The 22,708-nt window shown below is 41.2% G+C and overlaps 1 protein-coding gene across 6 annotated transcripts in view; it reads right to left on the reverse strand.

Moving 5' to 3' along the window:
* ANKRD13B (ankyrin repeat domain 13B) overlaps positions 1 to 22,708 on the reverse strand; it is a 204,761-nt gene that overhangs the window by 39,095 nt on the left and 142,958 nt on the right. For all 6 annotated transcript variants that reach the window (XM_056559011.1, XM_056559008.1, XM_056559010.1 and 3 more), the window contains exons 2-4: positions 9,259 to 9,394; positions 4,919 to 5,043; positions 977 to 1,022 (exon numbers count right to left, since the gene is read on the reverse strand). In XM_056559011.1, the coding sequence (XP_056414986.1) occupies positions 977 to 1,022; positions 4,919 to 5,043; positions 9,259 to 9,394 (307 nt within the window). The remainder of the gene's footprint in view (positions 1 to 976; positions 1,023 to 4,918; positions 5,044 to 9,258; positions 9,395 to 22,708) is intronic.

Here is a 22,708-nt window from a genome sequence, read left to right on the forward strand (position 1 = left end):
TGGAAAACGAATTTAGGTAAGTAGGAATGTCATGTATCTGTATCTTATATGGTATTTTTTTTACTTGCTGTTCTAAAGATGTTCTCCAAACTCTGCGTAGACTGACACTGCAAGCAAATTCCCCTCAATCTGTCTCCTACATCTTACTATCATGTATTTGGTCAGATATTAAAGAGAAGGTGACAGATGGAATGAGCCTACATAGGAGCTGTACATAAATATAGTGGAACACATTTATTTATACACAATATCCAGGTTGACTGTAATGTTTAAACTATGCTAAATTCATATGAGAGGGCCCAGCATGTGGCAAGAAAATGTTCCCCACATCAATACACCCCCACTAGCCAGAACAGTTCATACAAGGCAGGATGGATCTATGCTTGCATGTTGTTTATGACAAACAATGAACCTGGCCATCTGAATGCTGCTCAAATTGAAACTCATCAGACCAGGCAACATTCTTCCAGTGCCCAATTTTGGTGAGCCTGTGTGAATTGTAGCCTCCGTTTCCTGTTCTTAGCTGTCAGAAGTGGCATCCAATGTAGTTTTCTGCTGCTGTAGCAAATCTGCATCAAGGTTGGACATGTTGTGAATTCAGAGATGGTTTTCTGCATACCTTGGTTGTAACAAGAGGTTATTTGAGTTAAGGTTTCCTTTCTGTCATCTGGAACCAGTCTGCCTATTCTCCTCTGACCTCTACAAGGCATTTTCATCCACACAACTGCCGCTCAATGGATATTTTCTCTTTTTCAGACCATTTTTTTTTACCAAACTCTAGCGATGGTTGCTCATGTGGTACTAACAACCATGCTTTGCTCAAAGTCACTTCAATATCCTTTATTCTGATGTATGTAAAAATGTAAATTGCACCTTTATTATTTGCTGTCAAACTCAGTTAGGTCAGTATTGCCAAAAAATAAATAAATAAATAATAAGAACAGTTTAAAAAAGAACATAGTATTTTAATACTTACCCCAACTGGTAAACTCCCATTTCATTTCTACATAAAAGTCCTGTGCCTAGAAGTGAAAAAAAAGAAACTGAAATCATCTTCACACATAGTCTTTTATTTATACATTTACTCCCCAAGGTGTGTATCCTCATATAAGTCTTACTATTTCTGAATATTTTTTATTTACTTTTTATCGATAGCCTGTCCTCAGGATAGGGCACTAACATGTGATTGGTGGCACTTTGATACCTGATATCCAAGCCAATCAGCCAGAAACAGACAGCTCCATACATTGGCCCTCATTTACTATTGCAAACCTGACATGTTTTGTTGGGTTGTGCGCCAGATTCCGTCGCATTGCGCCAGAAATTCTGTCTGCGCCTGATTTTGCACCAGAATTTGCCTCAGAATTGAAAAAACCCGAATAACTCTCCATTTTGCTGAGAAAACCCAAAAAGGGGTGTGGCCGCTGGGGGAAAGGGTGTGTGGTCTCCAAAAGGGGCGTGTTCCCGACATTTTCAGAAAAACCCAACATATTTACTAAGGTTTCCACATAAAATGTGGTGGATTTGAGCTGAGGAAAACCAGACAGATCAGAGCATGTGTAAAAAAAAGCAAAGTGTAAGGAAAGTGGAAAATGTAGGGAAACCTTAGTAAACACCGTGGAAAATAAATTGTAGAGAATTAAAACCCACAAAGAAACCTACACTCCACTCTTAGTAAATGAGGGCCATTGTGTTGTGGCCATGTGGCGTTGTTGGACAAAGAAGGAGGTTCAGTTATGACATCAGAATTAGCATGTTCCTTTTTGATTGGTTGTTTGATCAATGTCCATTAATTTCTTGGCAGAAGTTTCTTTACTGGGAAATTCCAGAGTTCTCTGTTCGTCAGATATTTGTCTTTCTACTCCTGCATGGAGTCATGGCAAGGCCTCAATCCGGAGTCACGAGCAGATAGCAAGCTGATGTATATGGGGTAAGGGCTAGGGAACAAATATATTTTTCCAGCAGCAATGGCATATTAGTATTAGTATATTGATCAGTCATCAGAAACATAAGGGTCATCCCTATCAGCGTTACTGCAGTTCAGCTCTCATACAATTCAATGGGAACAGAGCTGTAGTAACCCAGCACGGCCACTACACCAAGTACAGAGCCGCTTGCACCCAGCTCTTGTCTGCAAGTGTCACAGCTCTGGTGAAGGCAAACTACAGATTGGCACGGTGCCAGGTGTCTGCACCCTGCCTAACCCAAGGATAGGCTCCCATAAAACAAAAATCCCAGAAAAAAAAGTAGGTAATAACTTTATTAATTTCCAGAACTGGTTTGCATTAGGCAAATATTTTAATAGTACTGGGTACAATTAATTATTTATTACAGCATTGCCACTACTTAATTATTCATGGAAACTACAGCCTTCATAGGACATTTCCAGGCCTGTGTTTTCATCTGTAAGTAGACATGAAGGTCTTTACATTGCTGACGTTTTCTGGGATATGGAGGGACAAATGCTTCAAGGTAAAATACCGACATCTATCACTAAGTATTTATATTGATGGTAGCGCCGATACAAGTAACTTAGCTAAAATATGATATATTACATAATTCACAGCTCTGGCATTTGTTAGGGCATTATAACAACATACAATACCATCACACAGAAAGAGAGAAGATGGATAGATAGATGAATAGTATTAGAAGAATACTGTATACTACATATGTCTCCAGACAGTAAAGTGGATAATAAAATAAAAGTCCTCACAGTCTCATCATTTCACTATGAGTCAGTTTAAGTGTCAAGTTAAAGTAATGAACAACGTGATATATTTCAAGCCATCGACCACTGATCTATAAATAGGTTAAAAACAATGATAATAGGACCTAATAGTCTTCCTTTTTTTCCTGCACTTGTAGCCTCTGGAGAAATGTAACCCATTTAGTGCCTTGGTAAACAGGCCTTCCAGCACTAGAGGGATTTACTGACATGAAAAAGCACATTAACACAAGTAAGTCTCCAGGGACTAAATCAGTCTCCAGAAAGAAGAAGGTGAAATATGGGATATTTTTCCTGGAGTGATGATAGTAAGGACAAAAATCTAAGGGTCAGAGTAGAATACAGTCATTTATGAGAAATCTACTCTTTACTGACTGCATAAGGTCAAAATGTCAGACAGCTCCCATATCTGGACCACTAGTACCTTATTACCACGGTGAAACATAGGGCTGTAATCGATTGGGTAGTTATTGGCCATATATTGCTCAGTGTCAGAGATCCAGCGATTGGCCAACAAATGTGGTTTATCAGGCTCGGAAATCATTGTTCATCGGAAGCACATCTATCTGTGTAAATGGGGGATGTGCTGCCGACAGTGTTAAAAATGAGCAGGCGCCCAAAAAATACAGCCAGGAGGATCTTTACTATCCATTATTGGCCATCTCAAGGGCTCTTTAATGGCAATCAACTTGTGTATTGTCAATATCGGGAAGGTGTCTGCCCATGTAATACGCCCCTTAGCTACAAAATTTGAGAAAAACCCTGATGAGAAAAAAAAATATGACATTCTTGTATGCATTACCGAAGATTGTAAATAAAAGCACCCTATATATACTGATGCAATTCACACCAGGAGCACATAAAAGGTAGAGTGAGACGTATTCAAATAATGTGCCCCTTCTGGTACTGCCATACTATCAACTTACCAGGAGTTAGAAGGACCCACGTTAAGATTTTTTTTTAAGAAAAGGGAGTTCCACGAGGTCTTAAAGAAGAACTCCAGTCAAAATGAACTTATCCCCTATCCACAGGATAGCGGATAAGTAGCTGAGACCCCCTACGGGGACCCCCTGCGATCTCTGGTCCAGAACGCGGCTCTCAGTAAGGAGTGTGTGCTGCAGACAGCATGCCCTCCATTCATTTCTATGGGAGCGCTGAAGAGACCTCCCGAGATCTCCAGCACTCCCATAGAAATGAATGGAGCGCGCTCCTCACTGAAAGCTGGGGTCCCTTTCGGACCCCTGCAATCAGCTAATTATCCCCTATTCTGTGGCTAGGGGAATAAGTTAGTTATGGCTAGAGTGCTCCTTTAAGTCTGGTTCTTGTTTATTTTTTCATTTTATTTATTTGTGTAGCACTAACATATTTCGCTACAATGTTTTCCAGTGGAGTACCCATTTAAAGGGGTACTCCGGTGGAAAACTTTTTTTTAAAATCAACTGGTGCCGGAAAGTTAAACAGATTTGTCAATTACTTCTTTTAAGTAAGTAGTCAATTCAGTAAGAACCACTTGCAACCTCTGGAAAACCACTTCAGGGAGCCCACGTATCTGCAGAGCGGTACCTCCTTCACTGCAATACACAGCGATCGCGCTGTAACAGCATTGCTGTGGGATCATTACATTTACACCGCAACCACCGAGTTTTATCAGCAACCGTACTATCTACAGGTCAGTTTGTAACTTGTGTGTATAATCCAGCGCTTACTATTCAATTATTTTTCAGATTTGTAAATGACTTCTATTAAAAAATCTTAATCCTTCCAGTACATATTAGCTGTTGAATACTACAGAGGAAATCCTTTTCTTTTTGGAACACAGAGCTCTTTGCTGACATCTCTGTCCATTTTAAGAACTGTTCAGAGTAGGAGAAAATTCCCATAGAAAACATATGCTGCTCTGGACAGTTCCTAAAATGGACAGAGATGTCAGCAGAGAGCTCTGTGTTCCAAAAAGAAAAAAATCTCCTCTTTAGTATTCAGCAGCTAATAAATACTGAAAGGATTAAGATTTTTTTTAATAGAAGTAATTGACAAATCTGTTTAACTTTCTGGCAACAGTTGATTTAAAAAAAAGTTTTCCACCGGAGTACTCCTTTAAGGCCATATCTGGTAGCCATTTAAAATATTACTAAAACTCAATACAGAATGGGTACATTACTAGATACTAAGCCACACATGAATCTAGTATACCTTGCGTAACTTCTCCAGTAGGACTGGTATCCCTGCCAGGCGTTTAAGGGTCCTTTGGTAATCACGGTGCCGTAAAACTAGCCGGACCAGCTCTAGGTCACGTGTGCTGACGGCCTCCTGAAGCACTAGATGGAAATAAAAGACTATATTACAAATAAGCACAAGTAAAGAAACACAACAAGGGGAACAATCCAAAATTGGTAGAGCGTGTCTTTAAAGGGAATGTGTCATTCGAAAATGAACTATTGCTTAAATCAGGTTGTTATATTAACCATATTTTTTAAGAATGCTTGGTGATTTCTTCTTACTTTTTCATTTCACTATCTATATTTTATCATAAATTTGAAAAAATCTTGTGGTTTCTATTCTGGCCACTAGGTCTATAACTACGCTAAGGCTTCCTATTCTGTACAGATGATTTCCCATCTGTACAAAAACTATTGTGGCTCACCCTCAATTCAGTCGATGGTCTATCTGTGTACCACCCAAAAGTACTAAAGAAAACCAATATATAAAACAAGATGACTCCTCCAGGCTCACAATTATTAACAATAATAGAAAAAAATAGACTATGCTATTGAAAAATAATATCCTCAAGTCTGCAATAGATATGCGCCAAACAATCACATTTAACCCCTTAAAGGGGTACTCCGGTGAAAACCTTTTTTCTTTTAAATCAACTGGTGGCAGAAAGTTAAACATATTTGTAAATTACTTCTATTTAAAAAATCTTAATCCTTCCTGTACTTATTAGCTGCTGAATACTACAGAGGAAATTCTTTTCTTTTTGGAATGCTCTCTGATGACATCACGAGCACAGTTCTCTCTGCTGATGTTATTATAATAATAATAATGATAACGCTTTATTTATTGTTGTGCTTAGTGGGATTTGAGCCCAAGTCCCCAGCACTGCAAGGCAGCAGTGCTAACCACTGAGCCACCATGCTGCCCTTAGCATACATCTGCTATGCATGTTTGCTAAAATGGACAGAGATGTCAGCAGAGAGCACTGTGCTCGTGATGTCATCGGTGTTCCAAAAAGAAAGGAATTTCCTCTGTAGCATTCAGCAGCTAATAAGTACTGGAAGGATTAAGATTTTTTATAGAAGTAATTTACAAATATGTTTAACTTTCTGCCACCAGTTGATTTAAAAGAAAAATTTTTTCACTGTTCACAGTTTTCTTCATTACACCGGAAGGCTTCACTTACCCCGCCCTCCTCCGCGTCTCCGGTTGGCCGGCCCTAATGTGGAGAACTATACTGCACCTAATGTGGGGAACTATACTGCACCTAATGTGGGGGAACTATACTGCACCTAATGTGGGGGAGCTATACTGCACCTAATGTGGGGAACTATACTGCACCTAATGTGGAGAGCTATACTGCACCTAATGTGGGGGAACTGTACTGCACCTAATGTGGGAGAACTATACTGCACCTAATGTGGGGAACTATACTGCACCTAATGTGGAGAACTATACTGCACCTAATGTGGGGGAACTATACTGCACCTAATGTGGGGGAGCTATACTGCACCTAATGTGGGGAACTATACTGCACCTAATGTGGAGAGCTATACTGCACCTAATGTGGAGAGCTATACTGCACCTAATGTGGGGGAACTGTACTGCACCTAATGTGGGAGAACTATACTGCACCTAATGTGGGGAAACTGTACTGCACCTAATGTGGGAGAACTATACTGCACCTAATGTGGGGAAACTGTACTGCACCTAATGTGGAGAACTATACTGCACCTAATGTGGGGGAACTGTACTGCACCTAATGTGGGAGAACTATACTGCACCTAATGTGGGGAACTATACTGCACCTAATGTGGAGAACTATACTGCACCTAATGTGGGGGAACTATACTGCACCTAATGTGGGAGAACTATACTGCACCTAATGCGGGGAACTATACTGCACCTAATGTGGAGAACTATACTGCACCTAATGTGAGGGAACTATACTGCACCTAATGTGGGAGAACTATACTGCACCTAATGTGGATAACTATACTGCACCTAATGTGGGGGAACTATACTGCACCTAATGTGGGAGAACTATACTGCACCTAATGTGGGGGAACTATACTGCACCTATTGTGGAGAGCTATACTGCACCTAATGTGGGGGAACTATACTGCATCTGATTAAGGGGGGGCAGGGGACTGGTGAAGGGGGCAGGGGAATGATTAAATATTTTAAAGAAAATATTTGTTTCAAAGATTTTTTTCCTTTTTGTGTATGTTTATGGGGTAATGGGGGGGGGGGGGTTAGCTCGCACAGGGCGCCTGAACACCTAAGGCCGGCCCTGCATGCATCAAAAATTTCATGACAAATTAAAAAATTTAGCATTTTCCTAACTTCTAAGCTCTCTGCTTGTAAGGAAAATGAATATTCCAAATACATTATATATTGATTCACATATACAATATGTCTACTTTATGTTTGCATCATAAAATTGATGTGTTTTTACTTTTGGAAGACACCAGAGGGCTTCAAAGTTCGGCAGCAATTTTCCAATTTTTCACAAACTTTTCAAAATCTGAATTTTTTTAAGTAATCTGACACTCAGTAAGAGTGTTAACCCTTTAGGTGTTTCCACAGGAATAGCAGCAAAGTGAAGGAGAAAATTCAAAATCTCCATTTTTTACAATAACATGTAACATGTTCTTGTAGACCCAGTTTTTGCATTTTTACAAGGGGTAAAAGGAGAAAAAGCCCCCCAAAATGTGTAACCCAATTTCTCATTTGTGAACTTTAAGTGCTCTGTGGGTGCACTAGAGGGCTCAGAAGCAAAGGAGCAACAATGGGATTTTGGAGAGTGAATTTTGCTGAAATGGTTTTTGGGGGGCATGTTGCATTTAGGAAGCCCCTATAGTGCCATAACAGCAAAAAAAACAAAAAACAAATGGCATACTATATTGGAAACTACACCCCTCATGGCACATAACAAGGGGTCCAGTGAGCCTTAACACCCCACAAGTGTTTGACGACTTTTTGGTAAAGTCGGATGTGTAAATTAATTTTTTTTTCACTAAAATGCAGGTTTTTCCCCAAATTTACCATTTTTACAAGAGGTAATAGGAGAAAATGCCCCTCAAAAGTTGTAACCCCATGTGTGGACATCAAGTGCACTGCTGGCGCGCTACAATGCTCAGAAAAGAAGGAGTCACATTTTGGCTTCTGGAAAACAAATTTTGCTTAAAGGGTTTTTGGGGGGCATGTCCCATTTAGGAAGCCCCTATGGTGCCATAACAGCAAAAAAAAAAAAAAAAAAAAACACATGGCATACTATTTTGGAAACTACACCCCTCAAGGAACGTAACAAGGGGTACAGTGAGCCTTAACACCCCACAGGTGTTTGACAACCTGTAGGCTTGCATTGAGGGGCGGAGCGTGACGTCACACGGGGGTGAAGGCGTGACGTCACACGCCGCCCGCCCTGCGGTCGACCATAATCTCCGTGCACCGATTACAAACGGGGTGCCGCGTGCATGATCCCGGGGGTCCCCAGCGGCGGGACTCCCGCGATCAGGCATCTTATCCCCTATCCTTTGGATAGGGGATAAGATGTTTAAGCACCGAAGAACCCCTTTAAACTAGCCCTGATCTATAAGATTGAGGCTCACTTACTGTGCAAGCTGACCCATCTAATAGGGGATTCTCAAAGAATTAGAGAAATACTGTTAAGGGTTTGAACAATGGGGGTGGGAGTATCAGCCTGGGTCTGTCATGTTTTGATAAAAATGTTCCCTCTTAGAAAGTAAAGGCATATCGCTAGGATATGACAGCACGTTATGGTCACCATGGTCTTAAGCTCTTGGACCTCGATGACACAAAAAAATCTGTGCCTGGGAAATGCAGCGTACTAATAATATAATTTGCTAATAAATATATTTTATACAGAACATTGTTGTTACTGATAGGTGTGCACTGCATTTTAGTATATCAGCTTTTTTCTCCTTTTGTTTTATATATGGCTATTGGGATATACAGCTCTGCACACTGATATGTCCTCATATATAGAGGTTGAGCCCCCATGTTTTTGTGTTTGGTTGAGAAATTCAGCATGGCTCCACTTGAATAGATGTTCTTTCTCAGAATTGGTAAAGGTCCCAGAGGTCGTAATACCAGTCTTTTTTTACATAATAAATTTAGTGAAATAAATGTCCTGGTTTTGATAATCAGGAATGATTAAGAAAAAAAAGTGCCTGTGAGAAACGCTCCTAGAGAAGTTATTGTTGCCATGACAATCAATAAAGCAAGATTTCTCTGACAAAAACGCTAAATTATCATATCGTCCTTTAGTAAACATGTTCATTGCCACTTACCGGTCCATCCACTGCGGTTCTCCTTGCTGACATCCGCCCCATGATTGAGCAGTACTTTGGCACAATCCAAGTGACCTAATGTTGTAGCAAGATGAAGGGGGGTCCGTCCCCGTGGGTCAACCTGTTCAATCTGGTCCTACAAAACAAAAAGAGGTTTATATTAATATGGTGATTTTCACTGTTTATTCCTATACAGTAGTAATGTGGACAAAACAAAGCTAGATCAGTACAATAATAAAATAGAGATGGCACATGGTGGGCACTTCTAGATGCCTCCATCTTGGATTCCATAGTCTTTTAACGCAAAAACATTGCTATATGCAGCACTGCTTTTACTATCACTGCTTTTCCTATAGAGATGGAAACCAATTAAACCAATCACGAATTTACAGGATCCAATGAATGTCCCTTGTGTCTGTAATGCAACAACATTGCCTTGTGGTGTCTCTTTAAAATGGAAAATGTGATACATATGTGAATAGAGCCTAAACCATGCATTTCACCATCTCAGAGTTATAGGACTGTGTTTCCCCATGGATAATATCCATTTGCACTGTAGAAATTGAGTTACTGTATTACAAAATAAAGTACCAGTAGTCTCCATCCAATGGACTATACATAATCCTAATTCAACCAGAAATGTTTTAGAATGTTATTATACTGAGACGTTTGTATTGAGCCTCTCATCCACAAACTCTACTCTTACAAAAGCCAGCTGAACCCAAGGACATAGAGGCCAAAGACAAACTTGGTCATAGCATGTCTGAAGCCAAAGACACAGAAATAGAGACAGGCCTATGGTACCATGGAGAAGGACAGGTTGGGCACCTCCTGGTTTCCAATAGTTGATTAGAACTTAAAGGGTTATTCTTCTTCTAGTGATTGGCATATCACCCAGACACTATAAGAAGCCACAGCAACCCTTCATTCTTAGGATCAGAAAATCATTGCCAGACACCGATTGACCCACTTGCCAATATATTTTTGTTACGCCGAGCACTCCGGGTCCCCGCTCCTCACCAGAGCGCTCGCAGCGTTTACCTCGCAGCATTTACCGGGAGCTCTGCGATAGTGTCCCTAGCAGGGATGCGATCCGCGATGCGGAACGCGCCCGCTCGCGGTTCGCATCCCAGCCTTCTTACCAGACCCGTCCTCCGCCGGTTCAGTCCCGGCGCGCGTGGCCCCGCTCCCTAGGGCGCGCGTCGGCTCTCTGCGATTTAAAGGGCCAGTGCGCCGCTGATTGGCGCCTGGCCCAAATTAGTGAATTCACCTGTGCACTGGTCTATATCACCTCCCTTCCCCTTCCCTGTATCTTGTTGCCATTGTGCCAGTGAAAGCGTTCCTTGTATGTCCCAAGCCAGTGTTCCAGACCTCCTGCCGTTGCCCCTGACTACGATCCTTGCTGCCTGCCCTGACCTTCTGCTACGTCTGACCTTGCTCTTGCCTAATCCCTTGTACCGCGCCTATCTCAGCAGTCAGTCGGGGTTGAGTCGCTATCGGGTGGAACGACCTGGGGGTTACCTGCCGCAGCAAGTCCATCCTGCTTTGCGGCGGGCTCTGGTGAATACCAGTAACCCCTTAGACTCCGTTCCCCTGGTACGGCCCACGTCATCACCCCACTGACACAGAGGATCCACCTCCAGTATCCTCACAGTATCCGGATCCTGACAATTTTAATGTTTCACAAACGTTTTATTATTATTATGCATGTTTTTAGTAAGACTAGCTGGACAAAAAAGTTTTAAGAACTAACATAATTTTTGAGTAATATCACCTTACTGGTCTATAATATAAATCGTCAACCTCCAGATACTGATGGAAAAGCTCGACCAACATTTACAGTATCAAAATAAACTTCCATATTTTTCCCTAGTTGTGATGACACTCCATGATAAATAATACAGTCCTATTAGTGGGCGAATTACAGAAAAACACAATATACTACATCAAAGAGAATCATTAAACAGCTCATTATATTTTAGTTTAGAGGAAAAAGGAGATTAAAAGGAAACAGAAAATAAGTCATTAAACTGGACTTCATGGATGTTCCATTCCAAATCTGCATAATATCTACATTTTTAATATGTTTGATGCAAACTAATTATAAATTAAGTAAGAAGTATCACTATTTAGTTCACACTGGGTAAAAAGTATGATGTCATTTATTTACAGGCGTATTTTCTGCAGTTTTTTCCGCCAGCAATATAAGCAATTTCTTTTATACGGCTAAAAAGACGATACACACACTTAGGCTGGATTGACATTCCATATTTTGGTTAGTCTTTTTAGCCAAAACCAGAAGTGATCCAAAGACACAGAAAAAGGTGCAAATTGTTATTAGGCTGGGTTCACACTAAGTAAGCGCCGTACAGAAAGATTTCGCACGGAAAATTCCAGTTGCACCCAGCACCAACTGAATCAGTCTACGGCAGAACCACCCGGTAATATCTTTAGCACGAATTCTGTCTAAAGAATGACCGAGATAATTCTTTTGACGGCAGAATTTTAGTCTCAGAATATCCGCCACTGAAATTCCGTAGTTTGCATTGTGCTGCGGAATCCCATTGTTAGCAATGACATTCTGCCGCATCAAATTTCCCACCGAAATTGCGGAATTTTAGACGGTAATTTCTTAGCATGAATGTAACCATATAGTTATGTTGCTAACATCCTCAGCCTTGTAATGTAATAATCTCAAGGGAAAAAAACACATGTACACTTTCTAGGCCACGTTCACATGTGCGTTTTTAGCACCGTATTTTATTTATATTTTATGGAGCTAATGTTAACCTATGCAGCAAATCTTTGGGTAGAAAGTGAGGTTCAGAAATTGGCATTTCTGTGCAAAACGTTGCCAGTTTGTAGCATTTGTGCCACTCGTGCAAAGGGGGTGTGGAGGAAGCATGAAGGAGGTTTAAAAGGGTCTCAGTGGGTGTGCTGATGGCATACCCTCCTCACATTTAGGCCCGACTTGCAGCTGAGTCATGTGTCAATCCAGCTGACTGGAAATTGGCGGAGTGTTACATTTGTGCTGCACCACAACCCCCACAAACACACTTTATGTCTACTAGAGACGAGCGAACTTACAGTAAATTCAATTAGTCACGAACTTCTCGGCTCGGCAGTTGATGACTTATCCTGCATAAATTAGTTCAGCTTTCAGGTGCTCCCGTGGGCTGGAAAAGGTGGATACAGTCCTAGGAGAATCTTTCCTAGGACTGTATCCACCTTTTCCAGCCCACCGGAGCACCGGAAAGCTGAACTAATTTATGCAGGATAAGTCCTCAACTGCCGAGCCGAGAAGTTTGTGACGAATCGAATTTACTGTAAGTTCGCTCATCTCTAATGTCTACCATTGTGTTTTCGTCTGCAGCTCTTCCAGGTGGTAGAGGTAAATCATCATTGTCGATACATCACCAAACCATTCCTGCAGGTCTTCAATCCAGACAGAACTGTATATGTGGTTATAACCATATTATCTGCAATTTTTTATTTTACAGAAAGTTCAGCCTCCAGGTTGTATACATGGCCCCGAACGTAATGTCATTGTTATTAGCCCGATGCAGAAAAATAGTCATTATGTACAGGACCAAATATGTCTCCAAGGATCCTTTTTTATATCCGTCTTCCCCCGCAACCCCCTTCTCGCTTCCTGCAGAGACCACTTACGTGAAATGGGAGGCAAGTTAATTTTTCATTAGCTGCACTTGCTAAGAGCACAAAGCATTCATGCGTACAACGATAGGGAATAATACCGAAGGTAATGCATAGAATCGACATGTATTCAGAAGGAAGGCAGCTAAGCGTGGTGACAAGACCGGGCCATCTCCTGAAAATGAAAGAACCCACATGGCTGTACTGGGAATCAGAACTAAGAAAACAGATGCTTTGCGTCATAAAGGCTTCTCTTTAACTCCTTGCAGGAATTCTTAAGTTATGTGTCATTTTCCTTTGATGAACATTTTCGCCACCTAAATGTCAAAGAGCGATGAAGATTTCTATTTTAAAGGGGTACTCTGGAGGAAAAAGAAAGTTTTCAAATCAACTGGTGCCAGAAAGTTATGCAGATTTGTAAACTACTTCTATTTAAAAATCCAAAACCTTCCAGTACTTATCAACTGCTGTATGCTCTGAAGGAAGTTGTGTAGTTTTCCCCAGTCTGACCACAATGCTCTCTGCTGCCACCTGTGTCCTTGTCAGGAACTATCTGGAGCAGGAGCAAATCCCCATTGCAAACCTCTCCTGCTCTGGACAGTTCTTGACATGGACAGAGGTGTCAGCAGAGAGCACTGTGGTTAGACTGGAAAGAACTACACAACTTCCTCTGGAGCATACAGTAGCTGATAAGCGCTGGAAGGCTTAAAGGGGTAATCCACTGGAATACCTATTATTTCTTTTATTTATTTTTTTAAATCAACTGGTGCCAAAAAGCTAAACAGATATATAAATTACTTCTATTAAAAAAATCTTAATCCCTCCAGTACTTATCAGCTGCTGTATGCTCCACGGGAAATTATTTTCTTTTTGAATTTTCTTTCTGTCTGACCACAGTGCTCTCTGCTGACACCTATGTCCATTTTAGCAACTGTCTAGAGCACGATAGGTTTTCTATGGGGATTTGCTACTACTATGGACAGTTCCTAAAATGGAGAGAGGTGTCAGCAGAGAGCACTGTGGTCAGACAGAAAGGAAATTCAAAAAGAAAAGAACTTCCTCTGTTGTATACAGCATCTGATAAGTACTGGAAGGATTAAAATTTTTAAATAGAAGTGATTTACAAATCTGTTTAACTTTCTGGCACCAGTTGATTTTAAAAAAAAAATAATAATTCCACCGGAGTACCCCTTTAAGGGATAAAAAAAAGGTGTAAAAGCTCAGGTAGATATTATGTGAGGGTTTACTAATGACTATGTGGTGGATAAGTCATATATTATACAGTATTTCTTTAGTTAGCAGACATCTGCCATAATGTGTTTTTCCGAATATCAGAGGTAATATGCTAAAGATACATACATCTGGATTTTTTTGGCACCAGTTAATTTGAAAACATTTTTTTTCCCCTCTGAGTACCCCTTTAAATAGCAGAAGAGAGACTAAAACAGGCAAGCTGGTCGAATATCTTTGAGGTCAATGGGGGAGATTTAGCAAAACCTGTGTAGAGGATAGGTTGACCAGTTGCCCATAACAACCAATCAGCTCTCTTCTTTCATCTTTCAGAGGCCTTTTCGAAAATGAAAGAGGAAAGATGATTGGTTGCTTTGGGCCACTGGTCAACTTTTCCTCTACATAGGCTTTGATAAATCTCACCTAATATCTATAAATGGCAAAACTACAACTCCCAGCATGCCCGGACAGCCTTCGGCTGTCCGGGCATGTGGGGAGTTGTAGTTTTGCCACAGCTGTAGGAACCCTGGTTAGGAAACACTGCTTTAGGCTTTGAGCACACAGGATATGTATTTTAGGACTTTTTACGGTACAATAACTGGTCAATTTTTTTTTAACATTGATTTCTACTGAACTAAGACAGTTGTAACTAGAGATGAGCAAACTTACAGTAAATTCGATTCGTCACAAACTTCTCGGCTCGGCAGTTGATGGCTTACCCTGCATAAAATAGTTCAGCTTTCCGGTGCTCCCGTGGGCTGGAAAAGGTGGATACAGTCCTAGGAGACTCTTTCCTAGGACTGTATCCACCTTTTCCAGCCCACCGAAGCACCTGAAAGCTGAACTAATTTAGGCAGGATAAGTCATCAACTGCCGAGCCGAGAAGTTCGTGACAAATCGAATTTACTGTAAGTTCGCTCATCTCTAGTTGTAACTGTAATGGCCAGAAAACAAAGCGTCAGGCCTTTTTGGCTGTTCATGTGCTAAAATATTAAAGGGGTACTCCAGTAGAAAATATTTTTTTTTTACAATCAACAGAAAGTTAAAAGATATGTAAATTACTTCTATGAAAAAATCTTAATCCTTCCAGTACTTATCAGCTACCTTATGCTCCAGAGGAAGTTGTGTAGTTCTTTTCTGTCTGACCACAGTGTTCTCTGCTGACACCTCTGTCTGTGTCAGGAAATGTCCAGAGTAGGAGCAAATCTCCATAGCAAACCTCTCCTGCTCTGGACAGTTCCTGACTTGGACAGAGGTGTCAGCAGAGAGCACTGTGGTCAGATTGAAAAGAAATTCCAAAAGAAAAGAACATCCGGTGGAGCATACAGCAGCTGATAAGTACTGAAAGGATTAAGACTTTAAAATAAAAGGATTTTAGAAATCTGTTTAACATTTTGGCACCAGTTGACTTAAAAATTTTTTTTTCCACTGGAGTACCCTTTTTATAGCCTGTTACTGGTGATAAAAACATCCCAGAAACAAACCAAAAAGCTAAATTTTTTGCTTTAAAAAATAAATGAATGAATGAATGAATACATTTTTAAAAATGTGCCGTGAAATATGGCCCACAAAACAATATCTGGACATAACCTCAGGAGTTATTTACATAATGCATGTAAACAATGAGTAAATGCCAACATTTCTGGGTAAATTTATCATGTCAGGCATTTTAGGCCGGTAAAAAAGTGAACTGGTGCATCTGTGCACTCAAATTTGAAATGTATGCCAGCTAAGAGCTATGCTAGCGGGAGTATTATATAAATTCATTTCTAAAGTAGGTTATAATAAACTTGTGGGGCTGTGAGAGGACGGTCCCTCCAAGAAAGCTTGCCCACTTGTTTTTTATTTTTTATTTAGGTGTCCAGGCTGTCGAAGAACAGAGAAAACTGTTGTACCCCCAAAAAACTGTCTTACAAAACAAAATGATTTTGCGGGTCTAAGTCCTGCACTTTCTGGTTGAGTGGTTGCTCAGTACTGCAATTCCCAGAATGCATTTTTTCCTCAGAACTTTCTTACAGTCTTTCCACAATGCCTACTCCTTGTCTTCAGTAATTCATCACATTTTACAGCAGACAGCAGAAACAAAATCAGTAAGGTTGCGGCATCTGCTCCATTCATTCCCTGTCTGCTCCTCTGAGGAAACTGTCAGCACAAGGCAGCATACTGTAAACACACCTCTTTCTTCCTTAAATGTGTCATAAAAGATATATATATATGTGTGTATAAGACAGGGAGATGATGATGTAGGCCGTGATGTAGGGCTGGTCAGTGGTGGTGACATCACTCAGGGGGCGAGGATAGAGCTCGGAGACACGATCCAGCCACATCCCCTGAGACAGCAGAGGATGATGCGTCATCTCAGGAGGGAGGAGGCGGAGAGAAAACACCACATTGAAAGTGAGAGGACTACACAACTTCCTGTGAGGATTAATTCAAGGAAAAACAGGCTGAAGCCAGTGCAATTTGTGATATCGCTATATTAGTAAATTATATATCTTAGAGTAATAGTCTTAAATATATACAAATTTCTGACACCAGAATACCCCTTTAATGAATAGTGTTACTAATATATATATATATATATATATATATATATAATGTGTATTTATGTTGTTAATTTCATGTCTTGCTCCCAGAGGCGTAGTTTGAAGCTCCTGGTCTTTCATGTATAATGTATACCAGGGCCCCAACTATTGTTCACTTATGTGGCAGAGAAGCCGATAGGCACCCCCTTAGGCACCAGTTCCCATGTGCAATTGCACACCATATAGTTATGCCTCTCGCTGCCTCCACTCTACTGAACTGTGAAAAAAGCAGTACATACAGTCTATGGCTGATTTAACTAAAAGTAGACAGACACAAAGTTACAAACCAGTTGGGTGAACTTTCGAAAATTTCTTGAAACTTAGACTTTAAACTTCCTTAATTTAAAGTCTAGGGACTTTAAATTCAGGGAGTTTAATTTAAATATTTGATTGTTTTTTTACTGTAAATGTTTGCAGTCCCCAAATATAGTATGGCCTCCATGTTGGAAAAGGCAGTTCAGTGTGCATCTTGTACAATGTATGCAATCCTTGAACAACAGTTTGAGGGTGCATATTGTTGTGCGAGATGTGCGCGAGTTGTTCATTTGGAAGCCCAGATCCTGGATCTAGAGGAGCAACTGGCAACAATGAGACGCATTGACAACTTGGAGAGGAGTCTTCTGCTCACTGAGCAGGTACTCTCTGGGGTAGAGGTGGGGGAGGATAGTGGGATGGAGGTGCAGGACAGTCAGGCAGTTAGTTGGGTTACAGTTAGAAAATGGGGTAGAGGAAAAAGTGTCAGGGAGGCTAGTCCTGAACTGGCACACCCCAACAAGTTTGCCCGGGTTGGCAGATGACGGAGATGCCATTTCAGAGCTAGCAGTACTGTAGCAGGACTCTGCCTCTGACCGCCAAGGGGGTGTCTGCTCCAGTAAGGAGGGAGGGAGGAGAGCAGGGCAGGCCAGACAGGTACTGGTAGTGGGGGACTCAATTATTAGGGGGACAGACAGGGTGATCTGATTGCCGAACAGTGTGTTGTCTTCCTTGCGCTCGAGTTCGGCACATCGCGGATTTGATTGACAGGTTGCTGGGTGGGGCTGGAGAGGACCCAGCAGTCATGGTACATATTGGCACCAATGACAATGTAAAAGGTAGGTGGAGTGTCCTTAAAAACGATTTCAGGGACTTAGGCCGCAAGCTTAATGAAAGGACCTCCAAGGTAATATTTTCTGAAATATTACTTGTACCACGAGCCACACCACTGGGCCGACTTCGCTGTCGGATACCGGCTCTACCGTAGGAACGGGCTGCACCTCAATGGGGAGGGTACAGCTGTGCTTGGGGAGAAGATGGATAGAAGGGTGGAGGAGTGTTTAAACTAGGGACTGGGTGGGAGGGAACCTACAACGTAGAGGGGGAAGATACTGTAGATAGAGAGAGGGGACTTATTAATGTACTTGGGGGTGGAGCGGAGGGAGGGGTTAGAATAGTTAATAGGGATAGGCTTCATAGGAAGAAAAAACATACACCTTTGAATTGCATGTTGGCTATTGCCAGAAGTCTGTCCAATAAAACAGAGGAACTGGAGTGGTTGATGTCTGAGGAAAATTATGACATAGTGGGTAAACAGAGACTTGGTTGGACGATAGCTGTGACTGGGCGGTCAACATACAGGGTTAAAGTCTATTGAGGAAGGAACGGACAAAACGGAAAGGGGGAGGAGTTTGTCTTTATGTGAAATCGAGTCTGAAGGCCGCACTGTCGGAGCATAGATGGGAGGGAAACGATAATGTGGAGTCATTATGAGTAGAAATATATGGAGATAAAAATAAAAATAAAATTCTGATAGGGGTTTGCTATAAGCCAAAGATAATGGGAGAAGCAGAAGATCAATTACTGAGGCAAATAAACAAGGCAGCAAATCAGAATGAGGTGATAATATATCATGATATAAACTAGGAGACTGAGACCTGTGAATCTCATAAAGGAAACAGATTTCTGGCTATAGCTAAAGACAATTATCTGTCCCAAATGGTGCAGGGCCCGACCAGAGGGGGCGCCCTACTAGACTTAATATTAACCAACAGACCTGACAGAGTAACTAATGTGCAGGTAGATGGACACCTAGGAAATAGTGATCATAATATAATACATTATAACTTGTTCTTCAATAATGGAATCTCTCGAGGGGCCACAAAAACAATGAACTTTAGGAAGTTTGATCAACTCAGAGAAGCACTTAACAATATAAAATGGGATAATGTCCTCAAAAACAAGAATACTGACACTAAATGGGAGATTTTTTAAAATGTCTTAAATTCTCACTGTAAGCGGTATATACCTTATGGGAATAAAAGGGTCAGAAATAAAAGAAAATCAATATGGATGAATAAAAATGTTAAAGGGATTATCCAGGAAAAAAACTTTTTTTTATATATCAACTGGCTCCAGAAAGTTAAACAGATTTGTAAATTACTTCTATTAAAAAATCTTAATCCTTCCAGTACTTATGAGCTGCTGAAGTTGAGTTGTTGTTTCTGTCTGAGTGCTCTCTGATGACACGTGTCTCGGGAACCGCCCAGTTTAGAAGCAAATCCCCATAGCAAAACTCTTCTACTCTGTGCAGTTCCCGAGACAAGCAGAGATGTCAGCAGAGAGCACTGTTGCCAGACAGAAAACAACAACTCAACTTCAGCAGCTGATAATTATTGAAAGGATTCCCTTTAAGGGAGCAATACATTACAAAAATAAAGCATTTAAACTACTAAAACAGGACGGCAGTGAAGAAGCATTAAAGGGGTACTATGGTGCTAAGACATCTTATCCCCTATTCAAAGGATTTTTGGAGAATAATAACATTACAGGTTATGTATGAATTTTGACCTCGAGTATGAGGTTTTTTTTTTTGCCTTCCTCTGGATCAACTCAGTAGGGACTAATTAGGGTTATAGGTTGAACTTGATGGTCTCTTTTACTATGTTACTAGAAGCCTCGGAGCAGCATGAATGATCAGATATTTTTTTACTATGATCAAAGCATTTTTGCCATGAAAAATGCTAAAAATGTATAAAAGATAAAATAGAATAAAATAGTGCTTGCATTGCTGCATAGGAAATTCTGAACCAAATTCTAATTATTTGCTATGGGAAAAACAATAATAACCATAGAGAATTATTTGTAACCACATTTAATATGTTTTTAGACTGAGGTTGCCTGGTACTATCCTGAAGTGCATTGTGGGCACAACAGACAGCCAACCGCTACAGCATGTCTATAAAAGAGTTCAGTTTCTATGAAATCTCTTATTAGCCCCTTACCCTTCTTTGGGTCTCCACCACTTTTACTACCTTTAGGGGCAACAACATTTGATAGACATGCCCTTCTCTCGCACAAAAGATGGGAAAAAGCTGGTTAAATTCCAAGCCATTATCTTCCAAATTGAGAAGGTTTTTTAATTTAAACCAACATTATTCATGTACATGAAATCCTGGATCAGGGTAGGACTGGCCCAACATGAGGATGCTCAGTTGGACTTTGGCTCTGACAATAGAAGACGAACCCATGTTGTTGTGACTTCCAAACCAAAGACTTTCCACTTATCAGAAATGTACAGATGATACAAACGTTCCCAATGTAATCAAAACAGGGACTATTTTATAGTTGCTGGGTAATAATTATTTTGGAGGGGCCCATGGGACGTCAATTTGACACTGCTCTGGACCAGTGTTTCTTATCCTTTTTTTCCTGCTACTTTCATCTTTTTTTAGCTCCAGGTTCTCCTACAGGACATCAAGCCACTTAAAAATGATACACATCCTGAACGAGAGGATTAAGAATTAAAACATTTATTCATTATTATTAATAATAAAAAAAGGAGTTACTCTGGGGAACTTATTCAACAGTTATCCCCTTAGTGTGGGGGGTGGGGGGTGACTGCTGGGACCTCCTGCGATCTCTTGTACAGGGAGCGTCCTTGTTGCACTCCGGCCCTGCCTTGGACGAGAACATGTGACGGCCCGCTCAGACAATCACCGGCCACAGCAGTGACTAGTAGAGCAGGCCATCACTAGCGCTCCTCAATGAAGGTGGGGGTTGGAGTGTGCCTTTGGTGGTCGCTGGGACCCCCCTCAATCAGACACTTATTCCCTGTCCTGTATATAGGGAAGAAGTGTCTGAAAGGTTCAGTTCCCCAGAGTCCCCATTTAAGAATAACACTAATAATAATGACATAGCATTGCTATAACACATAATACGATTTCTAACTAAACCAATTTTTTACATTTTCTTTGTGATTACCTTTGCAAAACACGATCGAAATAGAACAATCTTTAACAATAATATAAAAAATACCTCCAATTATAGCGTCCTTGCATTGCCAGTAAGTTGCGTGGGCACAAGTATATTACATTTAGTATTCTGTAAGAATTATTCCATCCAGTAAAATGTTAATTATTCTGAGACGCCTTTTGTTCGGACAGACCCACGCTAGCTGACAAGACTCATGATGTGAACTCTATGTGATAGAAAGATCTGGCAGCGGGTCATTCTCCGGAGACCAACAGCCCATAACAGACGGCCGTGCGTGCTGCTTCCAATGTAATCTGTCCTCAGTGTAATCTCCCCAGGCTACAGGCAGCATCTTCTGCTGCTTCCCCATTTAGACCATTCATGCGTCTTTCTCAGCCACCAAGGACCACAAACAGCATGCATGAAAATATGATCCTTTCCAACCTAAAAAATGGTCATGAGATAGGAATAACAAAGCTCTGTGCATCTCCTCCAGCCAGACAAGACATGACTTTGCACAATGGTCTCTATTAGAGTGATGCATTACACATAAGCACATAGGGACCATATGGCTATTCTTTAAAGGAGTATTTCAGGATTTTTTTTTACTTTGCTAAGGCTGGGTCCACACTACGTTTTGTCCCATACGGGAGCGCATACGGCAGGAGGGAGCTAAAAGCTCGCGCTCCCGTATGTAACCGTATGCGCTCCCGTATGTCATTCATTTCAATGAGCCGACCGGAGTGAAACGTTCGGTCCGGTCGGCTCATTTTTGCGCCGTATGCGCTTTTACAACCGGACCTAAAACTGTGGTCAACCACGGTTTTAGGTCCGGTTGTAAAAGCGCATACGGCGCAAAAATGAGCCGACCGGACCGAACGCTTCACTCCGGTCGGCTCATTGAAATGAATGACATACGGGAGCGCATACAGTAACATACGGGAGCGCGAGCTTTTAGCTCCCCCCTGCCGTATGCGCTCCCGTATGGGACAAAACGTAGTGTGGACCCAGCCTAAAATGGCTGTAAAGTTAGTGTAGTTCATAATATAGTGTCTGTACCTGAGTTTCATGGTGGTCTCATAATTCTAATGTGATCTTTGCCCCAATGTTTATTTTACCAGCATACAAAATGAGTGTTGTCTCAGGTTTCCCCAGGTGCAGCCCAAAACATTACATTACTAGTCAGGTGTTCAAAGGGAGTTTGCCTGCTTCAATGGGTGGCACGATCGCTGGATGGGAGGAAGATCATTCTCCAGAGGGCTGAAGGGAATTGTCCCATGTGTGCTTCAAAGGGAGGGGTGGCTGATGTGTGGGAAAAAGAAAAGTGACCTCACACTTACAAACAAGGGATCTTGGGACTTGTAGCTGGAGGAAGGGAACTCTAACAGGTAACAGGTTATGATGGACTTATAACCTCGCTTTTTAGCCCCAAAACAAGCATGGATCCTTCCTAAGCATGTCCATTTCTGTCTGGCAGGTAAGCACTAAAATCACCTTATGGTGTATAACCCCTTTAATGTAGGACTGTCCTGGGAATAGGTATTATATTATTAAGCAATCAGACAGGTAGTGCTTCCTTTTCTATCACTAAGCAGACTTAGCGACCGCTGGATGGGAGGAAGATCATTCTCCACAGGGCTGCAGGGAATTATCCCATGTGTGCTTTAAATGGGCACAGTCATTAAAACTAATTTTTGTTATTGCACTCCTTATGGTAACTAAAAAAAATCTTTCAAATGTACTTAGTTTAAAAA

The sequence above is a fragment of the Hyla sarda genome, chromosome 2 (assembly GCF_029499605.1).
Source record: "Hyla sarda isolate aHylSar1 chromosome 2, aHylSar1.hap1, whole genome shotgun sequence".
NCBI classification, from domain to species: domain Eukaryota; kingdom Metazoa; phylum Chordata; class Amphibia; order Anura; family Hylidae; genus Hyla; species Hyla sarda.